The 26,213-nt window shown below is 43.5% G+C and overlaps 1 protein-coding gene across 2 annotated transcripts in view; it reads left to right on the plus strand.

Annotated features, from left to right (window-relative positions):
• The first annotated feature begins 9,008 nt into the window (after nucleotides 1-9,008).
• Nucleotides 9,009-26,213, plus strand: part of FGD3 (FYVE, RhoGEF and PH domain containing 3) — a 111,054-nt gene continuing 93,849 nt past the window's right edge. For both annotated transcript variants that reach the window (XM_062585651.1, XM_062585652.1), the window contains exon 1: nucleotides 9,009-9,088. In XM_062585651.1, coding sequence (XP_062441635.1) covers nucleotides 9,076-9,088 — 13 coding nt within the window. In that variant the 5' untranslated portion in view covers nucleotides 9,009-9,075. The remainder of the gene's footprint in view (nucleotides 9,089-26,213) is intronic.

Here is a 26,213-nt window from a genome sequence, read left to right on the forward strand (position 1 = left end):
CCCTCATGCTCTATTAATTACAGAATTGCTAAGTGTCTGCAACAGCTCTTATTGTAATCTCAGTTCTGTGAAGTACCACTGCCTGTGGTCTAAGGTAGGGGTGAAGGACTAGATTAGAATGGGAGATAATTCTTGTTCCCATCTTTTCAAGCACTCTTTTCCACATATCAGGATGCAGAGAAAAATACTGCAGAAGTCTAAATGCCAGTGCTTAAATTTAGTGCAAGTGACTATTTTTGAGGTCTTGGCTATAAAGCAATACAATATTTAAAAAGGCAAATCATGAATAAGTTCACTGAGGCTGGCTGCGAACCCTGAGACTGGATGCTCTGATAATTCTTAAATTCTTTCACCCTTTATAAACTCTTTAATTACAGATTCAGGATATGCTCCTGCAGTGAGCTCTTAAAAGCCAGGTGCCAGCCATATCTGATGTACTTTCATTCATAACTAAATGATAAAAAATGCAAAAGGGATGAGCTCAGTACGCTTGAACAGGCAGTACCATTGCTTGCAACTCACTGAAAGTTTCAGGGTTTTTTCCCCTCCTATCGGAGCTGTTTTCCAAAGCAGACACTAGATGGCAATACAATACAAAACGGTTCACCGCAGCAAACCGCGTACGGCACCCTAGGCTAGCTGCAGAGAAAATGCATGAACTGATAGCAAAACTAAAATCGTCACGTTTATTTCCCGTTAAAAGCTTTGGCTTTTTGTCCCAAGATTTCCCCTCCATCCCTTGCTTTGCCAGTGTTCCCCACAGCTTTTCACTGCCCATCCTGAATGTATTTCTTGCGCTTCTGGCAAGTTGCTGGCTTGGCAGGTTTGGAATGTGCAGCTTTGAATGGTTCCTGTTGCTGCAACCGATTACCCTCAGCATCCTGCCGTACACCATGACCAGAACCACATGCTTGGAAACGTCTGTGGTTTTGTGATCCCTACGGTAACTCAGCTTGGTTCTCGAGTGCTTGCCCTTCTGTCAGCATGCCACATCACCAACTGTCTTGGGCTCACTCTGGAACTGCCACGACCCTGCCGGCTAATTTTAATGCCTCGTAGGAATGGGCAGGCAAGAACTGCATCCCCAGCTGTACACTCAGTCAACAGGCTTGAAACAGTTGCTCTCAACCAGCAGGAGCTCAGCCTGCACCTCCCATTTGCATGTGTTTAAGCAGCAATTTGAGAGCATTGCTTCAAAATAAGCTTGGCCAGGATTTCATCATGGGTAAGTACAGCAGACTGTGGACTTTGTTCTAGCAGAGGAGATCACAAAAGGGAACAATTCTACATGTTCTCAACTCGCCCCTTAACAGTATTATCAGTTTGGGTCTTTGTGAAATGTAAGAGCTGCAGCAGCTCTTACCTGCCTGTAGCTGAAGTTGAGTCCCATTGTATAGAGAGGAACAAACCTAAACTATTGAAATACATCATAAATCTCATTACCTAAAGGGTAATGTGGTCACACATGCATGGCAGAAAAACGTGGAACTTTATAGATGCTATCGTGCTTTGGCTGCCTTCCATGTGGTGCCATCGCGGCTTGGGCTTCCCACCACTCCTGAGCTACTTCCCATTAAGGAGCAGTGGAGAATTCCTGCATGTTTGTTCTCCTCATTGGCTTGTTTCTTGCTCTGTTTTAGCTTGCTTGAACATGAATTTTGGGGATGACATAGCTGTCAGCTCAGGGCTGTCCTATGCACTGAATCACTTAAAGATAGGATACCTTTACTTACATAACGTCTTTGCTTTGTTTTTGGCTTTGTCTCCCACTGTTCCTTCAATGGTGATTTCTTTAGTTACTGATCTTTTCTCTCTTCTCTCAATGACTGCAGGAAAATCCGGTGTCTGGTCACAACATGATCTACTGGTCTGAAAAGTATCAAGAAAGATGGGTCTAGCTGATTGCTCTCTTCTGTACTGGACCTGAATTCGTAGTGTGCCTTTTTAGTTACTATCACTCTCCACCTTAGAGAAAGAACTTGAGAGATGGTAAAGAAAGAACTTGAGAGATGGTAAAAACACCCCCCTCCACCCCCCACCCTGGTGCCAAACAGCCTGGCTCTGTGATAAGACTGAATGAAAACCTAGGCTTGGACAGGGAATATTAAGGTCTGAAAACAAGAAAAAGAAGGAATAACCTTGGTATTGAAAATCAGTAAGATGTGGATGTCCATGGAGATGTTGGCAAAAATGGGCCCCAACCATTTTTCAAGGGAATACGATAGACAGAAAGGACTAGCGGTTTGTAATAATGTTTAGTGGTTTGTAATAATGCTGCCACTGTTTTCATTCAGTTTTCAGAGGTGGAGAAACAAGCATCTTTTTTGCATGAAAGATTTACACATAGGACACGCTTTGCTCATTTGTGGCCACTGTAGCAGGGGGTGGAAATTCACAGACAGGTCACTCAGTGATTTTAGTAATAATACGAAGGGAAAAAAAAGTTGAGCAAACTGAGGTCTAGGGCACAGAGTTCCAAGCACTGAAATTAAAAGCCTGATTTTAGTGGTTCATGAACTATTGCTGTCTAGTGCTAAGGTAGACAGGACAGTAATTCCAGTGGCACACCTGTTAAAACTGGTGTTGTTTTTCAAAAGATGATGGACGAGATCAAAACGAGATCAAAAGTAGTAAATACTTCTGTTTTACTATGTAATCAACAACTAAAGGCTAATAGCACTCCAAGAAAGTTTCTTTTTTTTCCTCCTCTGAGACTTAAACAGACTCCAGGAACTCCACTGTTGGGTTCATCTTTAATTTTATTTTCTCCCTCATGACCAAAGTCATGTGATAGAATAGTTGGTGTATCTAGTTCTCACACACTAATTCTTAGTTAAGACCATGCTGGATTTCTCAAAACCCTGTCTTTCCTCCTTACACTGACATCTATATAAATTGAAGTATCAAGAAAAAAGATGGCCTAACATCTCTTCTCTATTAAATATAACCAAAATACATACAAGAGGTAAAAAACACATTTACTAAAAATCTAGAAAGAAAGTCCTTTGGCTAATGAGCCACTTGCAGATTTTAGCTTCAATGAAGTTCGGGTTTTATGCAAGATACTAGATTACAAAAATTTTTAAAGAAGTCAAATAAGACAATTATGCTGGTTTAGACCAGCCAAAAAATTCTGTAAGGTGGTTGACCATTTGACTTCTTGAAGACAGTAGATGCAAATTGACTCTTCTTTCATAAATCAGGTTTATTTACTTGCTTTCTAAGCGATAGATGTTGCAAGAGATCATCTATGAGACAGAGAACAGCCACATCACTGCGAGACGGGAGCTACAGGTAGAGCCATCTGTCCCTCTCGGCATACTGCTGCGTGACTTCAGTGAAGCCCAGTCAGGAGCTGGGCAGACCTGCTATTGCCACTGTTTTAGGATGTGGCTATAAGGGTAGTTTTGAGGGCTAAAGGAGGAAGTTGTGAGTGATCCCTGATAATTTTGCCTTTAGCAAGATCCTGGTAACACACAGACCGGCTTTGCAAAAAGAGCAATTGCTGATGGCTGCTCTGAAACTTTCATAAGAGATGGCTCAAGAATGTGATTGTATGAAGACTTTCCAGTAGTTTTATGAAAGCTCAAAGACAATCTATTTTTAAAGGAAATGTGTTTGTATTCTGGATGCTTTAGTAATAACAGTTTCCATAAATATTGTGCTAAACATTCTGGTATTGATTTTTTTTTCCAGAGTAAAGAATTGTATTTTGGCTCCAACTGATTTGTAGAGTCACCTGTAGGTCACGGTAATACTTATCATGCATTTGATTTGATGTGTTTAGATTTAAAGCAACATAAGAAAAAAGATATGAGACAGTCTTTATCAAAATTCAAAATAAGTCAGTGTTTAGTTTGGAACTTGGACTAGCAGTGACCAGGATGACAAAAATCAAGCCTCATAGTTCTCTCTTCATATTCAAAAGCTAAAACCTACTGTCTGCCAGACCACTGTAGCACACGGTGAAAGTCAACCCTTCTAGTCTCTTTCAGGCCAATGTGGGAAAAAAAAATGTAACCTAGAAGTGTCCAGAAAAGCAGTGTTTTCTTCTATGTTAAACAGAGATTCCAGTTTTAGGATCTCTCTAATCAAAGCTACAAACCAGCAGAAACTGAATTTGGCAGACATTAGGTTACTGAAAACTTGTAACTTTGGAGAAAAACCTATAAAAGCTTTTAGATTATTTAAATAACTAAGTAATAATCTCTGAAAAGACATCATCTAAGTACCATTCAAAGCTAAGAGCATTTAGGTAGGTTTTTTTCCCTTTTGAATAATGGAGTTTATGTTCCTGATAAACTTTGCTTTTGAAAAATATGACCCTCAATTTATCTGCTCCATGTCAGATGATTCAATTCATAAAGCAGATGTTGTTATTGAGGGGTTTATGAACATCAATATTGTTTGGAAACGTTTAATCAAAGTGGTGACAAGCTTTAACCCCTTGCTTACTATATAATGTAATGCAAACTAAATTACAAACACAGACTGAAAGGACCCTCTGAGTCACTGAGTTCATCCCCAATTCTGCAGATGAATATAGGTCTGACAAGTTTACAGCTTTCAGTAATCTAAAAATATAAATGCAAAACCACAGTAAACAGAAATGAATATGTGTAGAGATTTCTATAACACTACTGTGTTCTGTCTTGAGTTTACCTTTGGTATTATGGTTGTGGCTACTAAACGGAGATACAGTCACTAAGAAACTGAGAGAATCTGCTGGCTGCCACACATGCTGGCTTTCAGCTGAAGAGGTCAATAGGACCTCCTCGTTCTCACCGTCTTCTCCTAGTGCGAATAGTCCCAGCTCAAGTGTAGCTTCACTGACCAGAATATTAGGAGTGCACCTATGATCAAGGGTACTATCCTTGTTTACACCAGAGAGACAGAAGAAATAATAGAGGCAAAGCAAGTGCGAGGGTGATTCAGTGCTCCTTGCAAAGTAAGGGCAACAGGATTACTGTTTTCCCCAGCCCAGATTTTAAAAGAAGAAGAACGGCTTTGTTGCCATCCTTGGGGATGCCAATAACAATTTTGGTTAAGAAGATCAGGTTCTGGAAAGAGAACCTGACACCCTGCTATCATTCATCATCTGCTATGTGAACCTACTTCTCCTGCTTTCCAAGGGTCCAGATAACAACTTTGATATATATTTCTTTAAGAAGAGCTGAATTAATATAATATGAAAACTATTAAGCTATTTTATGAAGAATACCACAGAAATTAGAAACTCCAGGATTTGAACTGCCTCAGTGTGAAGGAGAATTAACATTCACTCAGAATACCTAGTAAATATCTAAGTTCAAGTCCTTTATGAAGTAGGGATAAAATATTTTCCTCTGGCTATTGAGTATTCCACAGTGCTATAAAAATCTGCTAGAGCATAAAAGCAGTTCCAAAACTGGTGTCTTTTGTGGAGGACTGTTTCACTTTTATCTCTAGTTCGTTATTTTTGTGTCTGTTGTTCTGCCCTTGTTTTTTCACTGGATTCCTAGCTGCTTTGGTAACTACTGTTAGTGAATATGGAATAAACTTGGTTTTGCCTAAGGTATCATTAAAAAAAAAAAAAAAAAAAAAAAAGTACTGAAAGCTTAAAAATATTTCTGCTTGAAAGCCATGTTTAAATCTTTTTTTTTCTTCCACTTTATTTTTATTAAATTTAAAGTGGAAGTAACAGAATCAGGTTCTGTGCAGTCATAAATTTCACATTTTTGTGGTAATTGCTGGTTTAATTTCATTGTGAGTAGGAAATAAAGCAGTACTTCTTTCTCTGCAGTTGAAAGGGCTGTTTCAAATTCATGAAAAAGATTGCATAAATACTCCAAAGACATATTACATTAATCTGAATGCATCTTCAAGTAAAAAGTAGTCTCTTCAAAAAGGAAAAAAAAAAAAGCTTTGAACGAAATTCTCAAAGTTTTAAATAAGGAGTCTATGCACAAAGGAACTTTGTATATTCAGTAGAGTGTCATATGATGGCAAAAGCACATGAGGGTCACCCTGAGGATTACATCATCCGGAAGAGAACACAACATGCATCTCTTATATGAAAAGCATGTCAGACAAAACCATGTACTTCCAAAGCCTTAGCTTCTTGGTCTCCAGTGTCTCATTAAATGCGTAAGAGGTTATTTTTACCCTCTTCAAATTTATCTTTCCTGGACATGCAATGGTAATCCTTATTCATCTGCAAAGCCCAACATGAGGGAGAATTAAATTGTGTTGAGAAAGCTCTTCTTGTGAAAGAATTTTAATGCATTATGACAGGCAACTTCTTTCATTTTGGAGGGAGAATGAACAAGTATTTGTGTGAACTCCACTAAGTGCTTACACTGCATTTATTGACCCTTTTCTCTTACCCTTGCATACATATGCCTTAGACATTAAGCTTTTGAAAATAATATAAAATATACCATGATAAAGGGCATATTCAATTGATATTGCCCAATGCTTCAAAGCTTAAATAAAGGAAGTATATTGTACTGGGTACAAAGTGCAATTTGCATTTGCAACTAAGATTTAATAAAACTAAAATCTTAAGGTGCTGAGCAAGATCCAGTTCAACGCAGAAGACAGTTTCTATTTGATGACTACTTTGAAATTAAGCTTGAAAATTGTAGAAGTGACAAAAACGTTGACAAGCTCGACTTGTTCCTATTATGACTTCCTTCATGAGAGACCAAAGGGGAAGCAGCTTGGGAGCAGGAGACAGTCGTGTTAGGAGGAAAGGGCTTAGCATAGCTGGGTACAGATCTACAGCCTGCAACTCAGTAATTAAGGTTGAGCCCTATGCTTTATTCAGTGTCATATACTGTGCCCCTGAGTACAGTCCTGGCTCTTCTTCACCCTGCTTTTACATCATTGGATGCTTCTTAATTGAGGAGTTGTGGGGGAACAGAATACAATTCTCGGAGGAAGCGTCCCAGCAAATACTTCACTGTTACAAAACCAATTCTGTAGCTATTATGCTTTTTTCTGGTGGTGTCAGCCCATCTTCTCAGTAGCTTTTAATCCTTAAACTGCCCAGCAGAGTGCCAAGAAAAGATCACTCCTTTTCACTGCTGCTTATCTAATGAAACTGCTCTCTCATTCCCTGTTACTAATGTTGGTCAAAGAAATGGTTGATTCTTAAGACACAAAGAAACTTATACTGGCATTTTGTTACAATCTTAACTGGCCAAAAATAACGGCCACAATCTACTGTTTGCATAATTGTAAACTTTCTCCAGAATTATCCTTTTAATACAACAGATTCTGGTCAGAGATTCACATCAAATGGGGTAAACGCCCAGATTTTAGGAGCTGAGAACACCTAGAATAAAAAATAGAGAGTGACTTTTGCTAGTCATTCCATATTGCTGCTGCAGCCTGCAAACTGGCTGAAATAAAACAGTCCTTTTAAAGAAGGCGGTTATTTGGTGCCATGGTGCTAAATCAAATATGCTTAAAATATACATTTTTTTTTGTCTGTTCTTTATACACTATAGTATGGACCTTGCTTTCTTGAGAGCAAAGGACCTGGATAATTTCCAACACTTTTTTAGTCTACTTCTGCTGCTGAATTAAGTTATATCTGATAAGCTGGTACATTCAGGTCTGTTCCTGTGTCACGGCGTAAGAGAGAATTTGCCTCACTGTCCTAAATGTCAGAATTAATTTCAGGGAGCTACGACCATTCTGGAAAGCAGTAAACGGGGGGAGCCAAATCTCTGAAATGGCTTGTTGTATGAGAAATTCATATATGCATACTCGGAGCTAGGATTTTGAAAGTAACATCAAGAAATCCAGGCTGGTTCATTACTGATAAATCTGCTATAGAGCTTTTTATTCTAGATTAACGAGATCCTATTGCTGGAGTTACTTTAGAACAGCTATTCCATTTTTAACTCTGGAATAATTAGTCCAAGCAAATCCGTTCTTTGAATTTCATCGTAAAAGTGCTCTTCCACTCCACCACCACGTTACAGTTGCTCTGAAGCATATTTACGTTATGGGGCCCACATCAGAGCGGCCCGTAGATCAGGTGAAGGATAAGTAACGGTGCATGGCTGAGTAACGAAACTATAGCCCATCACAGCTGTTTTCTGAACTTTGCATTTCGTATTTTTTTCCTAAAAGTAAATGTCTTTGTGAAGACGGTTTTACCTGGTTTCGCTCTTTGGGAGACAGACTGCCTGATTCGCACTTTCAAGCTTAACAGCGCGGTCGTTTTGCTCGCAACCACGCGCCCTCTTTGCGCCGAAGGCCTCGACGCTGGGCCGTCAGTCCTTCCAACGCGTGCCTCGTCCGGACGGACAGGCCTGTACCGCGGCGGCAGCCGCACGGGCGCCTCTCCCCGCGCGGGGCCGTCCCGCCGCCCGCGAGGGCCGCCCGCGCCTCCCGACGAAGCGTCGGCCGGGGCCGGGCCCGCGGCGCGGGGCGTCAGCTCCGCGGGGGCCCCGCGGGCCGCGGCTCGGCGGGGCGCGGGCGGCCTCCGTCCCCTCGCGCCATCCCGCCGCCCTGGGGGCCGGAGCGGCCGGGGAAAGCGGGAAGGCGGCAGCCGGCGCGGCAGCCCCCGGGCGCGGCGCCTCGAGGGCTTCCGCGCGGGCGACGCGGCCCGCGGGGGCCTCCGCTGCCTGCGGGGCGGCCGCGCTCGGGGCGACGTGGCAGCGGCGGGGGCTCGGCCGGGGGCGCCCCGCGGCCAGGCGAGGCGAGGCGGCGGGGGAGGCCGCTCCCCGCGGCCGGCGCCGGCCCCCGGGGCGGCGGCCGGAGGAAGCGGAGGGGGGTCGCGGGCGCCCGCCCCCTCGCCGCGCGGAGGCGCTAGGCCGCGCCGCGGCCGCCGCCCCGGGCCCGCAGCCGCACCTGGCCCCTCGGCAGCCGGCGCCGGGGCCTCGCCGCGGGCGGCGGGAGCGGCTCCCGCCTCCGCCGCCTTCGGGGGCGCCGCGTCCCGCGATGCAGCTGCAGCGGGAGGGAGAGGAAGCCCACCCCCCTCGCGCCGCGGCCGCCTTTGTAGCCGCGCAGCCCGCCGCGCCGCCCTGCCCCGCTCGCAGCCGCGCCGCCAGCAGCGCCGCCGCGCCGCGGCGGGAGCCCATGGAGCCCCCGGGTAAGGCTGCGCCGCGCCCCCGCGGGCCGCCCCGCGCCGCCCCGCGCCGCGCCGCGGGCAGGCCGCGCCGGGCCCCACTCCCCCCTCCGCGCCGCTGCGCGCCGCTCCGCTGCGCCGCGGCGCCCCGGCCCCCTCCGCAGCCCTCCTCGCCCCTCGCGTCCCGGCCGCGCCGCTCGCCCGCCGCGGCGGCCCGGCGGAGCTGCCCGCGCGGCGTGACGCCCTTTTCTCCCTCCTTTTCGCCTTCCGAGCGGGTTCGCTGCTTCCTAACGCTTTTTTTTTTTTTTTTTTTTTTCCAATTTATTTCCTGACGCGGGGTCCAAGCCCGCCCTCCGCGGCGGCCCGAGCCGCCTCCCGCGGGCCGCGGCCGGGGCCGGGCAAGCGGCGGCGCGGCGCGGCCCGCGGCGGTGCGGTGCGGTGCGGGGCGGTGCGGGACGGTGCGCGCGCCCCGCGCCGGCAGGGCCGGGCCGGGCTCCGCGCGCCCGCGCGCAGCGCGCCGCGGAAAGGCAGTCCCGATTTCGGTAGGGCTGTTACTAGCCGCGCAGATCGAATTTGTTCCCTACCAACCCATATTTAGGCGCTCACAAAATGCCAAGTTTTTCTCCGCTCTCTCCTTTTATAAATACCTCTTGGAGCTGTTAGTACATATAATGTAAACCATTGCTAGTTGCAAATTGGAAACCTCTGAGCCATAATGGTCTGCTGCATTTAGCTGGCTGTCTCTTGTAAGCCCTGCATTCTCGTGTAAAGAAAAAAGTCCTCCAACCTAAAAAAAGTATGAGATTCATGTTTAGAAAATTGGCTGCATACATCGTAGCTGTTTTTTAAACCTCAGTACCGAAGTCACATTTTCCATTCCAAATATTAAGAGTGGTTAAACTACGTTAAAGGGATACACTCTACCTTAGTTCCCTTACGAGCTTCAGGGAATTTTAAAACAAAGGAAAATGGCTCTACAATTAAAAATAATAGTAGGCTAACCACTTCTTGCAGTACCTGAAATGCACAGCAGCACCACGAGTCTGAAAGAGACTCTTGACACTTAAATGACCTGAACTGGCTCTGTTGTCCAAATGGAGAGGTATGCAGAATATAAAAGGGATATGTATGGTGGCAAATGTACCGATAAAAGCATTTTTACATTCTTTATAAGATGCAAATTTTTAATAATAGGCTGGTCTTCACTATAGAATACTACCAGATAAGATGTTCTAGTTACACAGATGATGTGAGCATCAGACTAGCAGAACTGTGTTTACAAATTCATACCTCCAAATAAGCAAGCTGGTTTTGTTCTTGGATTAACTCCTTTATAACATGGTTCTGTATATTGTATATCTCCTTAGCGTCACGAAGCTGGAGAAAAGTGATTAAAAACAAACTGAACTTAAAGGAATTCCTACTTTTGAAGAAAGAACAATCCTTATTTTAAAAATGCAAGTTCACCTGTACACTACTTGGGGTATATAAAGCATGGATCACCCAGGAAGCGTAGCATGAGTTGCAAACCTCCTGAGGTGCCCCCTATGTCCTGGATCGAGGAGTATTCAGCCAGTTTGATTTTTGGCATCTCCTGAAGTAGTTGGGTACCAAGTGCGTTAAGCTTGGAGGCTGGTCCTCCAAGGTGTGGAGTGGAGCCTGCAGAAGGTGAGCTGTGATACTGCGTTAGAAGCTTTTGTCTACATTAGTTATAGGAAGAGCCTAGGCTCTTAAGTTAGATGCTGGAAAATAGCGGCTATAAATATCCTACAGTATGCATGAATATATAGTTTTGTCAACTGTGGTTGTCTGCAATGAGACAGCGGTTTCTGTTCTCAGAGTCACAACTTGTAGCGTGTGATAATCTACCCAAAGTCTGTAGAAAATAAGCTTGCTTGCTCTTGTGGCTTTGATCATATATGTCCCCAAAGTAGAGGTCAAATAAAAAAAGATTTTGTGGGTACTATTTAAAGACTCCTTTTCTAAGGAAGTCTTTTAGCTTGTATAGTCTTGACTCAGATCGTTCTTAAACGGAGTTGGAATTTGTGTTTTCCAGCCCTCTTCAGTGCAGCTCCTGGCATTTAAATGTATGTTTGCAACACTTGCTGAAAAAAATCCCAGGGCTTTCTTTCCAGAAGAGCTCTGCCTCTTCATGAATGTGCAAGTATTCCCTATTGGCTATATTCCCTAAAGACTGGGAAGAAGGACTAGGGTACTAGGTCACTCTTTCCTTAAGGCAATCCGGTGTGATTTGCAATGACACGGGAAAAACTGACCTTTGAAGTTCTGAGATCTTCTGAGTGCCTCTCATAACGCATCAGCTGAAGCGACAATGTGCAAGGAGATTGGAACTTGAAAGGTTATTTGGTCTTGAAGTGTCCCAGAGATGCAGGAAAGAATGTTACATGCAAACAAATTTAAAAATAGAGTGGAACGGTGAGGATCCCAGAGACTTCTTGTGTAGGGTAAGCAAGAAGGGACAAGAGTGGTCAGTAGAAGGGGGAGCAGGTTGCTGAAGTACTGGGACACAGGAAAGAAAGGCTTGGGAAGGCACAGTTCAAAATGATCGTTTTTTATTTGTGCATTGTTTGCATTGCAATATTTTATAGATGAGCTTTGTCCTTGGGGTTCTTCAAATCAAGCCAAAGGTATTATTCTTCTAGCTCCATGATTCAGGTTATTTATGTGTTTGTTTTGGGGAAAGCCTTGCTCTCAAGCAGGCTCTGTGGGATGGGGTGATTTGGAGATTGCAGCCCTCTGAAATGCCATGTAAAATCTGTGTGTTTTCTACTGGTTTTCAAAGGAAAATAAGCAACTAACTTCCTTAGGCCACCTTGGAAACAGCTTTGTCCTCCTTGTATCTGTCAAGTGCCCAGTTCAGTGGACACTGGGTGAACCCTCTTACTCCAGACTGAAGTTTGTCTGTTACTACCTACCCTGCTCAAAATAATAATAGAGAATACCTTATTTTTCAAATCATTTGCACCTTTTAAATTTTAGAGATTTTGTTGAAGCAAGACAATGGAAACCAGTAATACTAGTGCAGATGGTCCTACTTTGGTTAGTCCGTGTGACTGAGTAGTCCATATGAGACTTGAAAGGACAGAGTGTAAATGTCGCTATGATGTGATTAATGTGTTGTTTCTTCTCTGACTGCAAGTTTGTTCCTACTAAAGCAGCTGTAAACTTTTAAAATGCTTTTGAATAAGATTCATTTACTACTTCAAGCTGTTTTGTAATTAATTAAAGTGTTTTTCACTCACTCAATACCGACAACTCAAAGAATTTGAAACTATTTAAAAGAGGTGGTTGGTAAAAATTAATTAATGAATACTTCCAGCTTGCAGGATTGAATACAGATACTGTATTAAAGCCTTGAGCTATTGATTACGCAGATAGTAGTTCGAGTGGAGCACATAGCGTGGCAGCTTAGAAGCAGTAATAACTACTGTGGTATTTGTTTTTGTTGGCGTCATCAAATTTTAATGTGAAAACGAATGTTTCACTTGAGAGACCTTGGTTTACAATTATTGCATAATGATGAATATTGATACCATTTGCGAAATCTCTCTCCTGTTCCAAGTTCTCCAACCTATTTCAAAGCTTTCTTTAAATAAAAAATTAACTTATTATACCTTTCAGATGTGGAAACTGAGACAGAAAAATTGAGATATCCTGAGATAAAGTGAAGTGAGGTGGTGAGAGAGAACAGGAGAATTATGAGGGAGATGATTGAACTCCCCAGCCAGTTCTTCCCATGATGTGGCAGCTGTTGAGCCATGCTGCTTCCCCACCATCGGTCCTTGGGACTCGCGTTTTGTTGTCCTCTGCCAGCCCTTTTGAACTTCCCAGCAAGTGCCGGGCCCAGTCCCCCGAGCCTCCAAGCGCAGCACCCCGAAGTTACGCCATAAAAATCCACCGCAAAATTGGGAGTAGACGTCTGCAGATTGGTGTAGCAGTCTCTGAAGCATACGGTAACTGTATGGCAGTCGCAGCGAGGAGCTGGCCGCTTGGAGGTTGCGCGTAGTGAAATTTGAGAAGGCCTTTGTTGGTGGAACAATAGTGGAGGTGCACTGCGAAGTGCTCCCGGGGAAATTTTTTGCTCCTCCCTCTACTCTCCCCCCTCCCATTCCCCAGCCATCTTCTAAAAGAAAGGTTTTATGTAACCATATTTGCATTTTGCGCTTTGCAGTGTCTTAAAATTTTATGTCTTGTTAGATTTTACTTCACAGTTAATGGTTTTTCGCTTTATCCGTAGTTGCTGTCGTTAGGAGATGCTTTGCTTTATCGTAATACCAGGAGAAAGCTCTGCCATCCGGCACAGCGAAGAAACGCTGACGCACAGCGTCCTCCTCTGCAGTGGTAAACGGAGTGAAAAACCGTTGCTTATCTCCATTCCCTCACTGGTATGGCTACTGGGAACAAAGTGGAAAAAATGCGGGAGGTTCCTGCTCAGATGTTCTTAACCTGCTGCCGCGGCGTTTTGTGGTGATGGTCACCAAGCGGTTGTATGAGAGGTTCCCCACGCGTGCAGGTGTGACCTGGCTTCTCAGGAGTGGTGTTGCTTAAAGCGCGCTGCCTCTGTGGTGAGGCCACTACCTCTCCGCATGCTTTTGTTCCTGCTTTTTCTTCTGGTGTCACTGAATTCTGCTGCTATTTTGTTTTTTTTTCTGTAAAATGCAACCATATTTCAGAGTTTATTGTTACTAAACTTCCTTGTTTTCTGGGCTGCACTTTCCTTATTGTTCAGCCAGACTTATACCCTAGTGTGGGACAAAAAGTTGGTGATCTAAGAGCACTGGGTGAGGAGTTGGGCAAGACAGCTGGGGAGAAGAGGAGGCTTATGTAGGATAACCTCAGTCGTCCCTTACGGGATTTGCTGTGGGGTCCACAGAGGTGCTCAGAGTGGTGGAAGCTCCGTTAACTAACTGTGCAAAGCAGCCGAGTACCTGCCGTAGAGTTAGCCTGTGTGAATACCCCTTTAATTTGCACCTGTGAGCTGACCCGCCTGCTTTCTTCCAAGCTATTTCACGAGTGTCTCTTGATTATTCTGTATTGCTGCCGGAGATTGTCTTCTCCCTTGTGTTTTACCTGCTGTGACGTGATAACGCATAGAAACGGTGAGAATTTAATGGGAGAGGAGGCCACCCTAAGAGGAAGCAGCGCAGCCTGTCTGCTGCGTGGGGCACGTAACTAGGGGTTGCTTAGATAAGTATCGCCAGGATACTTTTCATCAAGATACTTTTCTCCCTCTCTCTCTCCCATCCCCGGCATGATTAGGGTTTTGGTTGTGAACTTTTGAGGAGCTGTGGCCCTTTGACAATAGAGTGGCAGTGTGAAAACAATGTAGAAGTGATAAAATGTAATTTTTATTCTATGTTAAGGCACTTAATACTGAGTGATGTGAAATGTGCACTGGTGGAACTGATGAGTCCGAGTTTGTTGTCATGCAGGGTCCCCGGGGCGCCAGCTGCAGAATCCTTACTGGGTCAGAACTGGTCTTGCTGGGCAGCAACAGCCTGGGGAAAAAGCCTTTTAGTCCTGAAGAAATCAGTCCACCATTACCAACTTTTATGTCTTCCCTACATGCTAATGATTTTCTCAAGTACTCAGGGTTTTTTAAAAGCAAGAGCTGTAACCCCTTTAAAGATTTTTAAATTGCACAGGCTTCTAGGATAGGCTAAAGCACAGGCTTTAAATGTGTTAAAAGTATCAACTGATGTTTTAAAGCAAGCTCTTTAGACTCTAGAGTAAGAAGCTGTCATCAGGCAGTGAATGGAATAATGTACAATTCATGGTTTTCAAATCTGTTACTAGCAGGAAGAGGCATTTCTGTGGATGGCAATCTTCAAGGCATTTACAGAGAGGGATGGAGCAGACTACAGGAAGCTGTTGTGAGAGACAAGGAACTATTAAACACTCTAGGTCCTTGTGAACTTCAGTATGGAAGTGAATAATTATTGAGATTATATTTTAAAATGCTGAGTCTCTTCCTTTTGCAATGTAGTTCTTCTAGTTGTTGAATTTCTTCAGAGACTGATTTGATGCATCTTCTTAGAAATTTTTTGGTTTATGAACAGTCAAGTAGAGAATACTTTTATGCTGGGCTGCTGAAGGAATGAATATTGTATTTTATTTGCCATTTTTCTCTTCAACCATTTTGCGTAGTCTGTAGCTGAAGTAAAGTATACAGAGCCAATGCTATAAGTGTAACCACCTCTGCTGTTACTTTATGATGCTCGTTGATCTAGTTAATTAATACATAAGGCTAAAATACTTAGACCCTGGAGTGTGGTGACATGTCAGCCTGTTATTAGAAACCTAGCCTGTATCCTGGAGACAAAGCTTTTGGGTATGGTGTATACGTACAGTACACACCTTTACTCATTACAGCGGCAATTTAGATAAAGGTATTTGAAGGCCAGCAGTCTTCATATTGAAGAATCTGCTTAACTTCTAGAAGTTTCTGCCCTCCCCAAAAATACTGGGACTTGTAGAAGTTAAGCATCTCTTGCACGTCAGATGTTTCTCACATTTATTCTAGACTCCTGAAAATCAGGCAGGTGTCTCACTATGATGAAGGAATTTAACACGGGGCTCCAGCTTTTTTAAACTCTTGGCCCCTCTTTATTCTTTCTTTTTGAGCTTGCAGGCTCTGAGTAGAATTTCTCTCTTGGTAATTTAACCTGAGCAAATATTTACATTCATGAGATTCTTGCTACTTCAGCAATCTTTTGGGGCACTGAGGTTGGAGCAGGGTGAAAGTCACTGTAGCAAACATTGGGGCTGGGGAAGAGGGGGAAAGGAGGCACGAAGAGGCTTCCAAATATGGATTTGCCATGTTTGGTAGGAATCACCTGGTCAGTGTATTTTGGTTGTCACTGTGCAAACAAGGCAGTAATCCAGAATAAGCTTTCTTGAAATATCAGATTATCTATTACTGTCCCTCTGCATTTGAAGGGTGTTTGTGATTTGAATTTCACCTACATCTTCAAAATGCTGGATGAAAATATTAGCATAAGACTAAAATGGATGGAGTTGTAGAAGGGAGAGATTGAGGCAGAAAGAAAAGGAAAAGTAAATAAAATGCAAAAACTGCTGGAAGAGATGGAAAGAGGTTTTGAAGAAAGAGGATTTTAAAGTCAAAAAGAGCTAAGAAATCAGAAATATGTAGAAGAGAAAACCTGTAAAAGACCACTGCTTGAAATAAATCTGTGAACACTGCAGAAATGGAGGAAAGGTTCTCCAGGGTATAGAATAACAGAGAAATGGGAAATATAAGTCAAAGGAGGGACTCGTATTGCCTAAAACCAATAGACCAGATCTCCTCCTCCATGTTTGTGTTTTCTGGAAGTTGCTGTTGCCCAGCAGTGTGCTCTGTGCTGGCTCTGCCGTTCCTGGGAAAGGAGGAAGATGGCAGCGACCTTGATTCTCGCGCTCGTGGCGGAGGAATCGGCCGCTTCTGCGGGGAGGCTGAATGCTGACGCAGAGACCATCTCGCTGCCCGTCCGGGGCCCGTGAAATCTGCCTCTGACCCACCATTTCGTCCTACGTCTGCAAGCGGCATCGGCGAGGCTCTCCTCCGGTGGGAGGCTAAATCCACATCGAAACGCTGCCCTTGCATGATGCCCTGTGCCGATCGAGCGCGAACTTGCTCCCACGGTGCCAGCGTGTTCGAAATGCGGTGGGGAGGGCGCTTCGTGCTGGCGGCGTTGGGTCGCCGACGGGTTTGTTGCCCTTCGCGCCGTAGCTGGCGCGGAGGCGTGAAGCCCGCACGGCTGGTGCGTTGCAAGCTCTGTTCGGGCGGACAGACGCACGGCGGCCTGTCCTCGGCCAGGGCTGCGCCGCGGGCTGGCGCGGTTCCGCCCACGTCTCTCGGAGCCAGGGCGGACTCTGCCGTGACTTACATGATTAAAGGTCTTGCCGCAGGCTGCAACCGTGCAGAGCTGCGTGTTGGAACGGTTACGCTGTGCATTGAAGTATCAGATATGGTTTTTCCATTTAAATTTTTTTCTCCTCTTTTCCCATTTGTTGAATATCTGCAGAGCCCTGGTTTGGGGGTGGGTGGATTCGCCTGGAGGAAAAATCTCGCCGTTTCCAATTTCCGGCTGGAGGCCAGGTGTGCCACGGTGGTGGGGCGCGGGCGCGCGCCGGGGGAGCTCCCAGCGCGGACCGCGGCTTCCCGCGGAGAGGCGAGCCGCGCTGCCCGCTGCGCCGCGCTCCGTCCGCTTTAGGAATTGCTGTTGCAGTTCCTGCAGCCTGCTCCTGAGCCGTGAGAGCGCGGAGGCGAACAGGACAGCTGGCGAGGGGGACCCTCCCCCTAGTTACTACGCGGTTGAGAAAATAATTTTTTAGAATCCTTTCAACTTAAGGAAATGCACATCTTGCCTCATCATGCTTAGTTTACTAATGAATCTACAAGTGTTCGCAGGTGGCCTGCAAGCGGAAAATAAGATTACCTCAAAATTAAATGAAAGCCTCGCTCTTCCACGTGAGGGAGGCGTTTGAATCGTGCCCTTGCTCTTAGTTATGGCTGCTTGATTTTGATGGTTGTGGAAGTAGTTGCTTCATTTGGAATGCAGAACAGATGCTGCTCTTTAGACTTCCCTTTCTAGTGAGTAAAATTTTTTTATGTTTCGCAGACCACGCAAGTCCTAAAAGTTATTTTTAAAATTGCTGCCCTTCTTGTTAGGACAGAGAAACTGGAAGTGCATTTTGGGGCTATAGGAACTGTTGAGTTAATCATCAGTCTGGTCCAGTGTTTAAGCTTTGCCAGTGGCCACAACCACTGCTTCAGACGTGGAAAATTTTGTAACAGATAGTTATGGAATAGCTAGCACCAAGAGACAGTTGTATTTTGTTTTCTTCCCTCTTCTCCTTTTCCCTCCAGTTATTTAAAATTCGGATTGTATGCTAAAGCATGAGGGTTTATAACCCTCCAAAACTCTTCCCCACTGAAGTGGGAATTTTCTTGTGGATAGTGGCAGATTTAGGATTGCTGTTGTGTGGTTTTCTTTTTTTAAAAAAAAAAACTTAGAATTCTGTCTCTATAGTTATTTTTATATCAATGGAAATGCAGTGTTAGTTTTTTGAGTACCACAGTGTATGTCCTGTAGCAATATCCTGTGGCAATGAGTTCCCCTGCCCGCGTTTGTAATACTTGGAAAAAGAAGAAAACTTTTTGCATTTGATTTGGTTGCTCTGTAAGTTTGTTTGTTTCTACTTTTTAAGGAAACATAGACAAAGAGGTGCTGCTGTTTTACCTTCTATATGTTCAAAGTGTTAAAACACTGTATTTTGATAACAGATTCTGGGGGCAGGGGAATGCTCAGCCCCACTGCTGTGTGCATGGGGAAAATGATTGCATTTGCAATCAGTGTTCACTCTCTCAACGCGATGAGAAGTGTGCGGGTAAGCTGCCTCTGACTGAAGTATAGTGTGCACCGTTCCTCCCACAAGGTCTAACACACAGGGTGTCCCTGTCCTAGTCAGTTAAGCACCTGTTAAAACGTAACCTGTAATTCTTTCATAAAAATGGCTTACAAGCATTTGCAGTACAGTAATTTGGCATGTATTAAAGCAAAAAGCTGAGTTATGGCTTGTATTCTGCATTTTGGGAGTTCAGCATACATTCTGCGAATTGCCTATGTCCTGAGTTGGAAAGCAGTGGTGGTGTTAACAGTCTCCATGTTACACGTGTGTTTGCAGGACCATAAGTTGCTGCTCCTCTTAGTTGCTCTGTCTTGTCTATGTAGAAAGGTGGTTTTCATATCATTAGGAAGAATAGAATTGTCCGCTGAAAAAGCGTATTGGGCAGGAACATAGGTGCTGTGAAGCAAATCTTGCTTTCAAACAAAACCAGTGCCAAAAATTAAGTATGGTCTCACTTAGTAGCTAGCAATAGCAGCAGAACTGCCATTAGGTGATGCTCTGTTTTCTGTTCAATACATGTCGGAAACTGAGGTGGTGCCTGTAATTTGGAAATGGGATGGTGAAATATGCTTAAAGAACTTAAACCTTGATAGCAAAAGTTGGGTTTTTTGTCCACATCTGCTACTTTGCATCTACATTGATTGGGTGTCTCAGTCATACAGAAGTCGGCTGCTAAAATTATATTCCAAATCTGCCAAACTCAGTAGACTATCCTGACTTCTCCTCTTTTTGGATTTATTCCATAAGCTTTATCAGATGAAATTCCAATTCCAGTGGCTTCTCTGGTTTGTCCCAGTCCCCTGTTGTCCCACTCCAGGATGCCTGAGGAGCCCCACAAGCTACCGATGGGGCGAAATGGCAACCTCTTGCTTGTGTCTTCCCTTTCTCCCTGGTCATTGCCCCTCATCCCTCCCTCCATCTTGAGGGTCGAGGGTACCTTACACCTTCTGAGTTTCCTTGCTGACGTTTCTTTTCCAGAAGTGTTTCTGTTGTGTCTTCTGCTTGGTGGACAGCACATGTTAAATCGTAATATAAACACAGAGTTGCTACAGTTACAGGCTAACTTAGTGTTGATCTTCGTATCCTTCTGGTGACCAGGTCACAAAAATGCACATCCGTGCTTACAGCCTTTTAAAACTTCAGGTTTTAGATCCACTGTGCAGGGTTTAGGTGGATCTTGTGTATATAGATTTTTTTGAGTTAAATGCATGATCTTACTGTTGTATCCCGTATTTTTTTTTCCAAACATTTTGGTCCTTTATTTTGCAGTGGAAAAAACAACATTATGTATTAAATCAGCCGTTTAAGCATGTAGCATCTGGGTGTAGCATGTGGAGTTGTGGGTGTGGTGACATGATAAATAATGAAATGGATCATCGCAGAGGCTGCACATCGTGTGTTAAATACCACTGAGGCCTCTCCAAGAAGCCTCTTCACATTTTAAAACTAATTCGGACCCTAGCTGGTAGTGGGGAAAAAAAAAGATAAGGCCAAATCTAGTCCACATTTGATATATATTCCTGCTACTAAATGAGTATTTCATATTTCTCCTTTAACTTTTGAAATGCATTAAAGATTTCTAAATGTCATACACTATAGTTCCTAAAATATGCTAAATCATCATTTGCACTGAAAGCCTTAAATTATTTTTTGTGGAATATAATTAAAGGGTTTTTTTAATGTTCGTTGGGATTTTCAAAAACATCAGTTACTCAGGAGAAGCAGTTCAAATGTAACATGATCCTATAACTTCCATTTTGCTTGTTTATTTTTTAAGACTTGAAAATCTGGTGGTGCAAAAAGTGTCTTCTACTAGGCTGTGTGCGACTTGAGCCTGAACCCTCGTGTTTTTTTTAATTTTTTTTTTTATTGACAGTACTGACTACAGTTGTGTCGTTTGCTAAAAAGGCATATGGCAGACCTTAAAATAAAAACCGTTATTTTGAAGTCTGGCATAATGACGCAACAGGAAGACTGTCCTTTATTTTACAGAGCGGCAGAGTCTGCCGAGTGCTCCAGCTTTTACCTTTTCAGCAAGTTTGATGTTAAAAGAGGTTGCCCAAAGGAATTGTACGCTTTTACCCCGGCTTTTCTGCTGAGGGGAGGTCACACTTAGAGATTGACGGAGGGTGGAGCAAGATGTGGGCTTGCGTGCCCACCTGAGCAGACCGTGGGCATCGGGTCTTCATGTGAGCCTTGTAGCACCAGTGGGTAATTAGTATGGGGCTGGAGTTGATCAGGCTTATTACATGCCCATAAAGAAAGGGTATCTGCTTGAAAAATACTTATGGAAGAGGGAGACTTGGCTGGAAGTGCTGGTGGTGACGTTCAGGTTACTGTTAGGTGTGTCTGCAGAGTTCGGTTTAAAGCGCGTCTGTGTTGCATGTCCTTTAGATGTTGTTGCAGTTGGGTAATCGACTCACAAAAATGTATCCTTTGAATGAATGTAATCTATGTACTGTGTATTGTGTCCAGAACAAAAGAAACTTAGTTTATAAGAAGACTTTTATTCATAAAGACTGTATTTGGCAACTAGGTGTGATTTTTCTGTATTAGAAACGTGCAGAAACTAGATGTAGATTGTTACGTTTTCTTTTCCTCTTTTATTTTAAATGATGAAAATGTGTTGCTGTGCCTTTAGCTGGCACTTAAGGTGACTCTGAATTTGTCCCCATCCTGGCACTCTGCTGGTCTATTCGAAATTGTACATACATCTTGATTCTTCAGTTGAACCTTCTTGTATTGATGCTTGGAATTAACTTGCGTGGTCAAATTTTTTTCTCTTTTAAGAGCTTCATGCTGGATCTTACAATTGCAGGATTTGAGCTAGTCTGTTTAAACAAAAACCAACAAAAACTGGAAGTCTGCAATTTTTCTGCATTGTTACTTTTATGTTTGTTTAATGACATTCATGATAAAGTCTGATTTATGTGGGGTTTGTAGCCACAGCCTTCACTGTGGATTTCTACAAGCAGAAATTTGGAGCGCTCAGAAGCATTTGTAGGAGTTGCATAATGATGATATTTGGTACTATGCCCTGGCTGAAATATGTAGAATATTAGGTAAAGACACTGAGCTATCTGGCCACTTATTTGGAGCTGGTCTGAGTGGGACAGTTCTGCTGCTCTCTGTTCGGGTCCACCCACTATATCTGTCTTCCACATGGTCTTAATATATCCATAAGTACTAAAATCAGGTTAAATCAGGCACTTCTGGTTTTTTGACCATTGAAATTAAATCCTGCATATTTTTTGAATTGCAGCACAATCCTTTCTTGAGAGCAATCATGAGTATGACTTTCTTCCAGGCCAGGATGTTTTTCGGTACTGACAGTTGTGCTCTAAATATTTGGTCCAAAAGAGAACATTCACGTTCAGCAAGCAAAGCTGCTTCCAAATCCATTCAAGTTGCCATAACTTTTCAAAAATGTGGATGTAAACACTTTCAATTTCTTCCTCCCCTCAATTTCTGTCGTACTGACCATGTGAAAAATAACTATTACTCTTTGCGTTTAAATTTGAACAACTGTTTTCTTCCCTAAGTCTCATAATTTAGGAGCTCTCCTAAAGCTCTTTTCTGTTAAGCAAATTCATCAGTAGCCAGGATCTTACTGTTTGGGACTGAAAATATAGACTAGGCGAGCTCTGGCCACAGTAGCTGAGGGTGTGCTGATTGTGAAGACAATAAAATATTTATTAGAAGTGGTTGTGGGTATTTCTTTTTCTTTTTTCTTTCTTTTTTAAAGGAGGTCTTGGAAGATGACATCATCTTGTCTGTCCACAATGGAATATCTCAGTCCCATTCAGGGCCAGTGGGCAGATCCTTTGTAATATGAACTCTGCTTTATTTTACGTAATGTGTGTTATAATGTAAATTATAACCGAATGGACTTGTCACTGGAAAACGAACAGTATCACCTGGAATCAGGTTAGCTAACCCACTATTAGAAGTGGGTTTGCGATGTTTTTAGGCTAGGGCTTGCCATAGTCTTATACCACCTAGCCAGGATTGTTCTAAATAGTGAAACGCTTTACACTGTCTGCACAGTCATGTTGAAGTTTGTGTTTATTAGGGTGGCAAAACCTCAAAAACAAGCACCAATGCTTGCTTTCTAGTGTTGCAGGCAGCCTAGTCAAGGCTAAGCAGACCCAATATAGCAAAACATAAAGTATTTATCAGTGCCTTTTAAGAACAAGAGGATTTTCCTGAGTCGGTGGAGACTCAGTGTATTCCCTTGTAAGTATTTTAAGCTTTGCAAGAATATTGGTGTGTATTTTGGTGAAGTTTAGATGCTAAGAACGCGCAGAGCTCTGTAACAGCTGTGTAAGGAACCAAGCTTACAGTTCCCTGTGAGTCACATCGTGAACTGCTTTGGGTTCAGATGTTGGGTAATTCCTGGATTGTTTTTGAAGTGTTTGAGGATACAGACTGTAAAGTAATGGCATTGTTTAAGATTAAGGGTGCTTAACGGTTAATGATTTTCTTTAACATATCGATATCATTATGAAAAACAGGATGTTATAGGTTGTTTTTATATTATCTTTTCAATTCTCTCTAATTACAGGCTTGATATGGACTTTATAGTTTGGGTAGCGTGATGGACTTTGGTCAATAAAAGCAGGAAATGATAGAGACAAATGCTTTCTGGCTGCTACACCCTGGTGTTCCACTGGGAAAATAAATGTAGGAACAAAATCCTTTTTTTGCATTTTTTTTTCTTTGACAGATGGATGAGAGTTCATTACAATGGAAATGAAGAAGACATATTACAGTTCTGCTTATGAAAAACGTGGGCACATCTAGAAAGACTAGGTATCTTGTAAGCCTTGATTATTATTATTATTTTTAATGAATCTGTAGAAGACTGGAGGAAAAATAGCAACAATCTAAGTTATCAGATCATTGTGTGTTTATGGGATGTTTTCTGTTACGATCAGGAGCTTGGGTTACATATGTATTTGTGAGGGTAGTGGGAAAAGCAAGAGGCTGGATACTAAAAATTCAGAGGGGTTGTATTCGCCTTAAAAAAAAAAAAGAAAGAAAGGAGATTCGCAATGATTTTTTTTTTCAATGAAAAGAACTTGTAAGTATTGACTCCTCTTCACCTATTCCCAGTGTTTTGGAGGGAGTCAGTGGTAGTAAGGGTTGTCTTAGATTCTTACAATGATTAGTCAAGTCTAATGGAAGAAAAATTTTGCTGTCATTGCCGATACCATCATTTTCTGCTGCTTGTTCATCAGCGTGCTGCTTGAGTTGCAGGAAATTCCTAATTGCTAATTTTGTTTGGAATGTTTTTTTCCCCTCTCCTTTCCTCATGCTGCAAGCCTGCGTTACTACTGTGCTGGCAGGCAGTGTACTTGGCACCGACAATAAAGGCAGCGCTAGGAAAAATTGTATTTAAGGAATCTGTAAGATGCGTGTCAGGAGGATTTCTTTAGCTGGGCGCTCGTGCTTTGGTGGAGCTCTGTCTGTAGTGAACGATCTGGCGTTCAAGTGAGTCCTCTCGAGACCGCAGATCTCCTCTACTGGAAAAAGTGGGTGTTGTAGGAAACTCCGGATATAGCCCACACTAATTCTCTTACCTCTCTCAGCTTCTTTCCGTGCCCCTAAACCCAGGGCGTGCAGTCGCCGATGGGGCAGGAGGCACTCCGCACTGCAGTGGCTTTCCTGGGCGTTGGGCTGGGACGTGGTGGGGCCCCGCGCCGCAGCCCGGCTCGGGGCGGCGCGGCGGGGGGCCTTGCGCCTCCTCGATAGGTACGTGTGTGTAGCTGTGTGTTTTGTGTGTGTGTGTGTACGCACACGTACATATAAAGATAGTCTTTTTCTTTTTTGCCCCCCCCTTAAAGAAGTATTTTTATCCTCCCTAGTTTTTGCCAAGCACAACTGGGCTTGGAATTGGGAGGTTACCGAGATGTAAGTGCTGCTCATGTGACTACGGTTTCAGCTTTTTTTGCAGTTAGGCAGACTGTATTTTCCACTTAGTCATTTTACAGTTTTTAATCTCAGGAGGACCAGAAACTTACCCTGTCTTAAGTTCTGATTTATACTGTGTGATTTAAACAGCTGTAGCTCTAGGCGTTTGTATGCAGTCCCTGCACCTCTATCTGACCGTGGATCAGCTCTGCGGAGCGGAGCTGGCCTTGAGGTAGTGCTGCGTGGTCTTCGTCGGCTCAGCGGCACGCCTGACGGCTCTTGGGAAGGTCGGAGATGAGGACTGGCTTCGTTTCCTCTGATCTGTTGAAGCTTTCTGTCTCTTTCTTACTTCTTCTGGGGCAGCTGAGGACTTTTTTTGCAGCCTTGAAAAAAAAAGAAGATGAGGTTATTTGAACTGACTGGAAAATACTGCGGTACTCGGGAGGTGCGCTTTTAAGGCTGCCCAAAAACTTGAGTTGGATCTAGCTGGCAAGACAGCTCTTTGTGTGGAGAAGTGGGCATATGTGGGAGGTTTCGTTGTTTCTTTTCTTTCTTTTCTTTCTTTTTTTTTTTTTTTTTTTTTGATTTCCTTTAATGTTTTTGCTTGGCTTAGAGTGCAAGCACGTTGTCTCCCTTGCAGCCAGCTGGCTCCACTCTGGATCTGTGGCATCTGTCCATGGCAGGTACGAGCTGGGATGCTGAGGCTAGTGCTCCCTAGCAAATGTTCTTCCTGTGGGAGGTGTCTGTAAGGAGTGATCAGTGCGAAGCTTGCTTTTTTCCCTTGTCTAAAACAGCCTGGATTTTGCTAAGAAACGCTGCTGTGGTTTAATTCTCTATTGCGTCAGGTTTGGGGGAAGACTGGATTTGACTAATAGGCGAGGCATTAAGTATAAAGCTTATAAAGAATCTCCTGAATGTTTTTGTTCCTTGTCTAGGAGTGGAAAGCAGCTCCAATGGTAATGCCCTTGTTACAGATTGCATTATATTCTTAATTTCTATTGTTCAGCAACTGGCCTTGCTTAGGTGATGTAGGCATATCAGGGTCATGTGAAACTTTGGCTGGGTTTGAGGGCGAATTGCAGTCATTAGAGTGATGTGGGCTAGCTTTAGTCCCTTGTGCAATGTGCCCTTCTCAGTGCTGATCAAGTCAACTGTGTTTGAGATTTGCACTTGGTTGAGTCTAGCTTCTGTAGTCCTTGACAAACAAAACCATGCTGTGGAAGCTGTTTTGCCTTCTCTGGCAAACAGACTTGGCAGTGGTTTCGAACAGGTACAAGAAACTTCAGGGCCATCAGCACTGCCGTGAGGTTCCCCAGCAAATGACAAAAGCATGTGAAAGGCTCCATGGAGATGCTGCCAATTTTCTGCTTTTTAAGTTGATTACTACTCTTCTTCTTCCTAAAACCTTGAGTGTTTCCCAAATACATCTGCCCCGTGGTTTGCTTATTAAGTTCAGTAAATAGTGTATTTCAAAATCAGTGTCTTTAAAATGATAATACATTAATAGTGGGAAAAGAAATTATTTTAAAGGTTGGAGCACCAAAAAGATGACAAATTTTTTTTTTTGTGGTGATATTTTCCTCTGTAGTTTCATCAGGATTTTGTTGTAGTCCCTCTTCTCTTCTTGGCTCTGTCTTTTGCCTAAACTTCCCTTTGCTGAAAAGGAAGGATATATGTTTTAGTTGTTATGTCAGAGGTAGTTAATCTTGGTTTAGAGAGAAGAGACCAAAATGTGTGTTGAAAAAGTATGGAAAACAATGGGAAATATGGCTTAGGGTTCAGTTTTTACTCCTTTATTTAAAGC

This window comes from Rhea pennata, chromosome 12 (assembly GCF_028389875.1).
Source record: "Rhea pennata isolate bPtePen1 chromosome 12, bPtePen1.pri, whole genome shotgun sequence".
Lineage (NCBI taxonomy): Eukaryota > Metazoa > Chordata > Aves > Rheiformes > Rheidae > Rhea > Rhea pennata.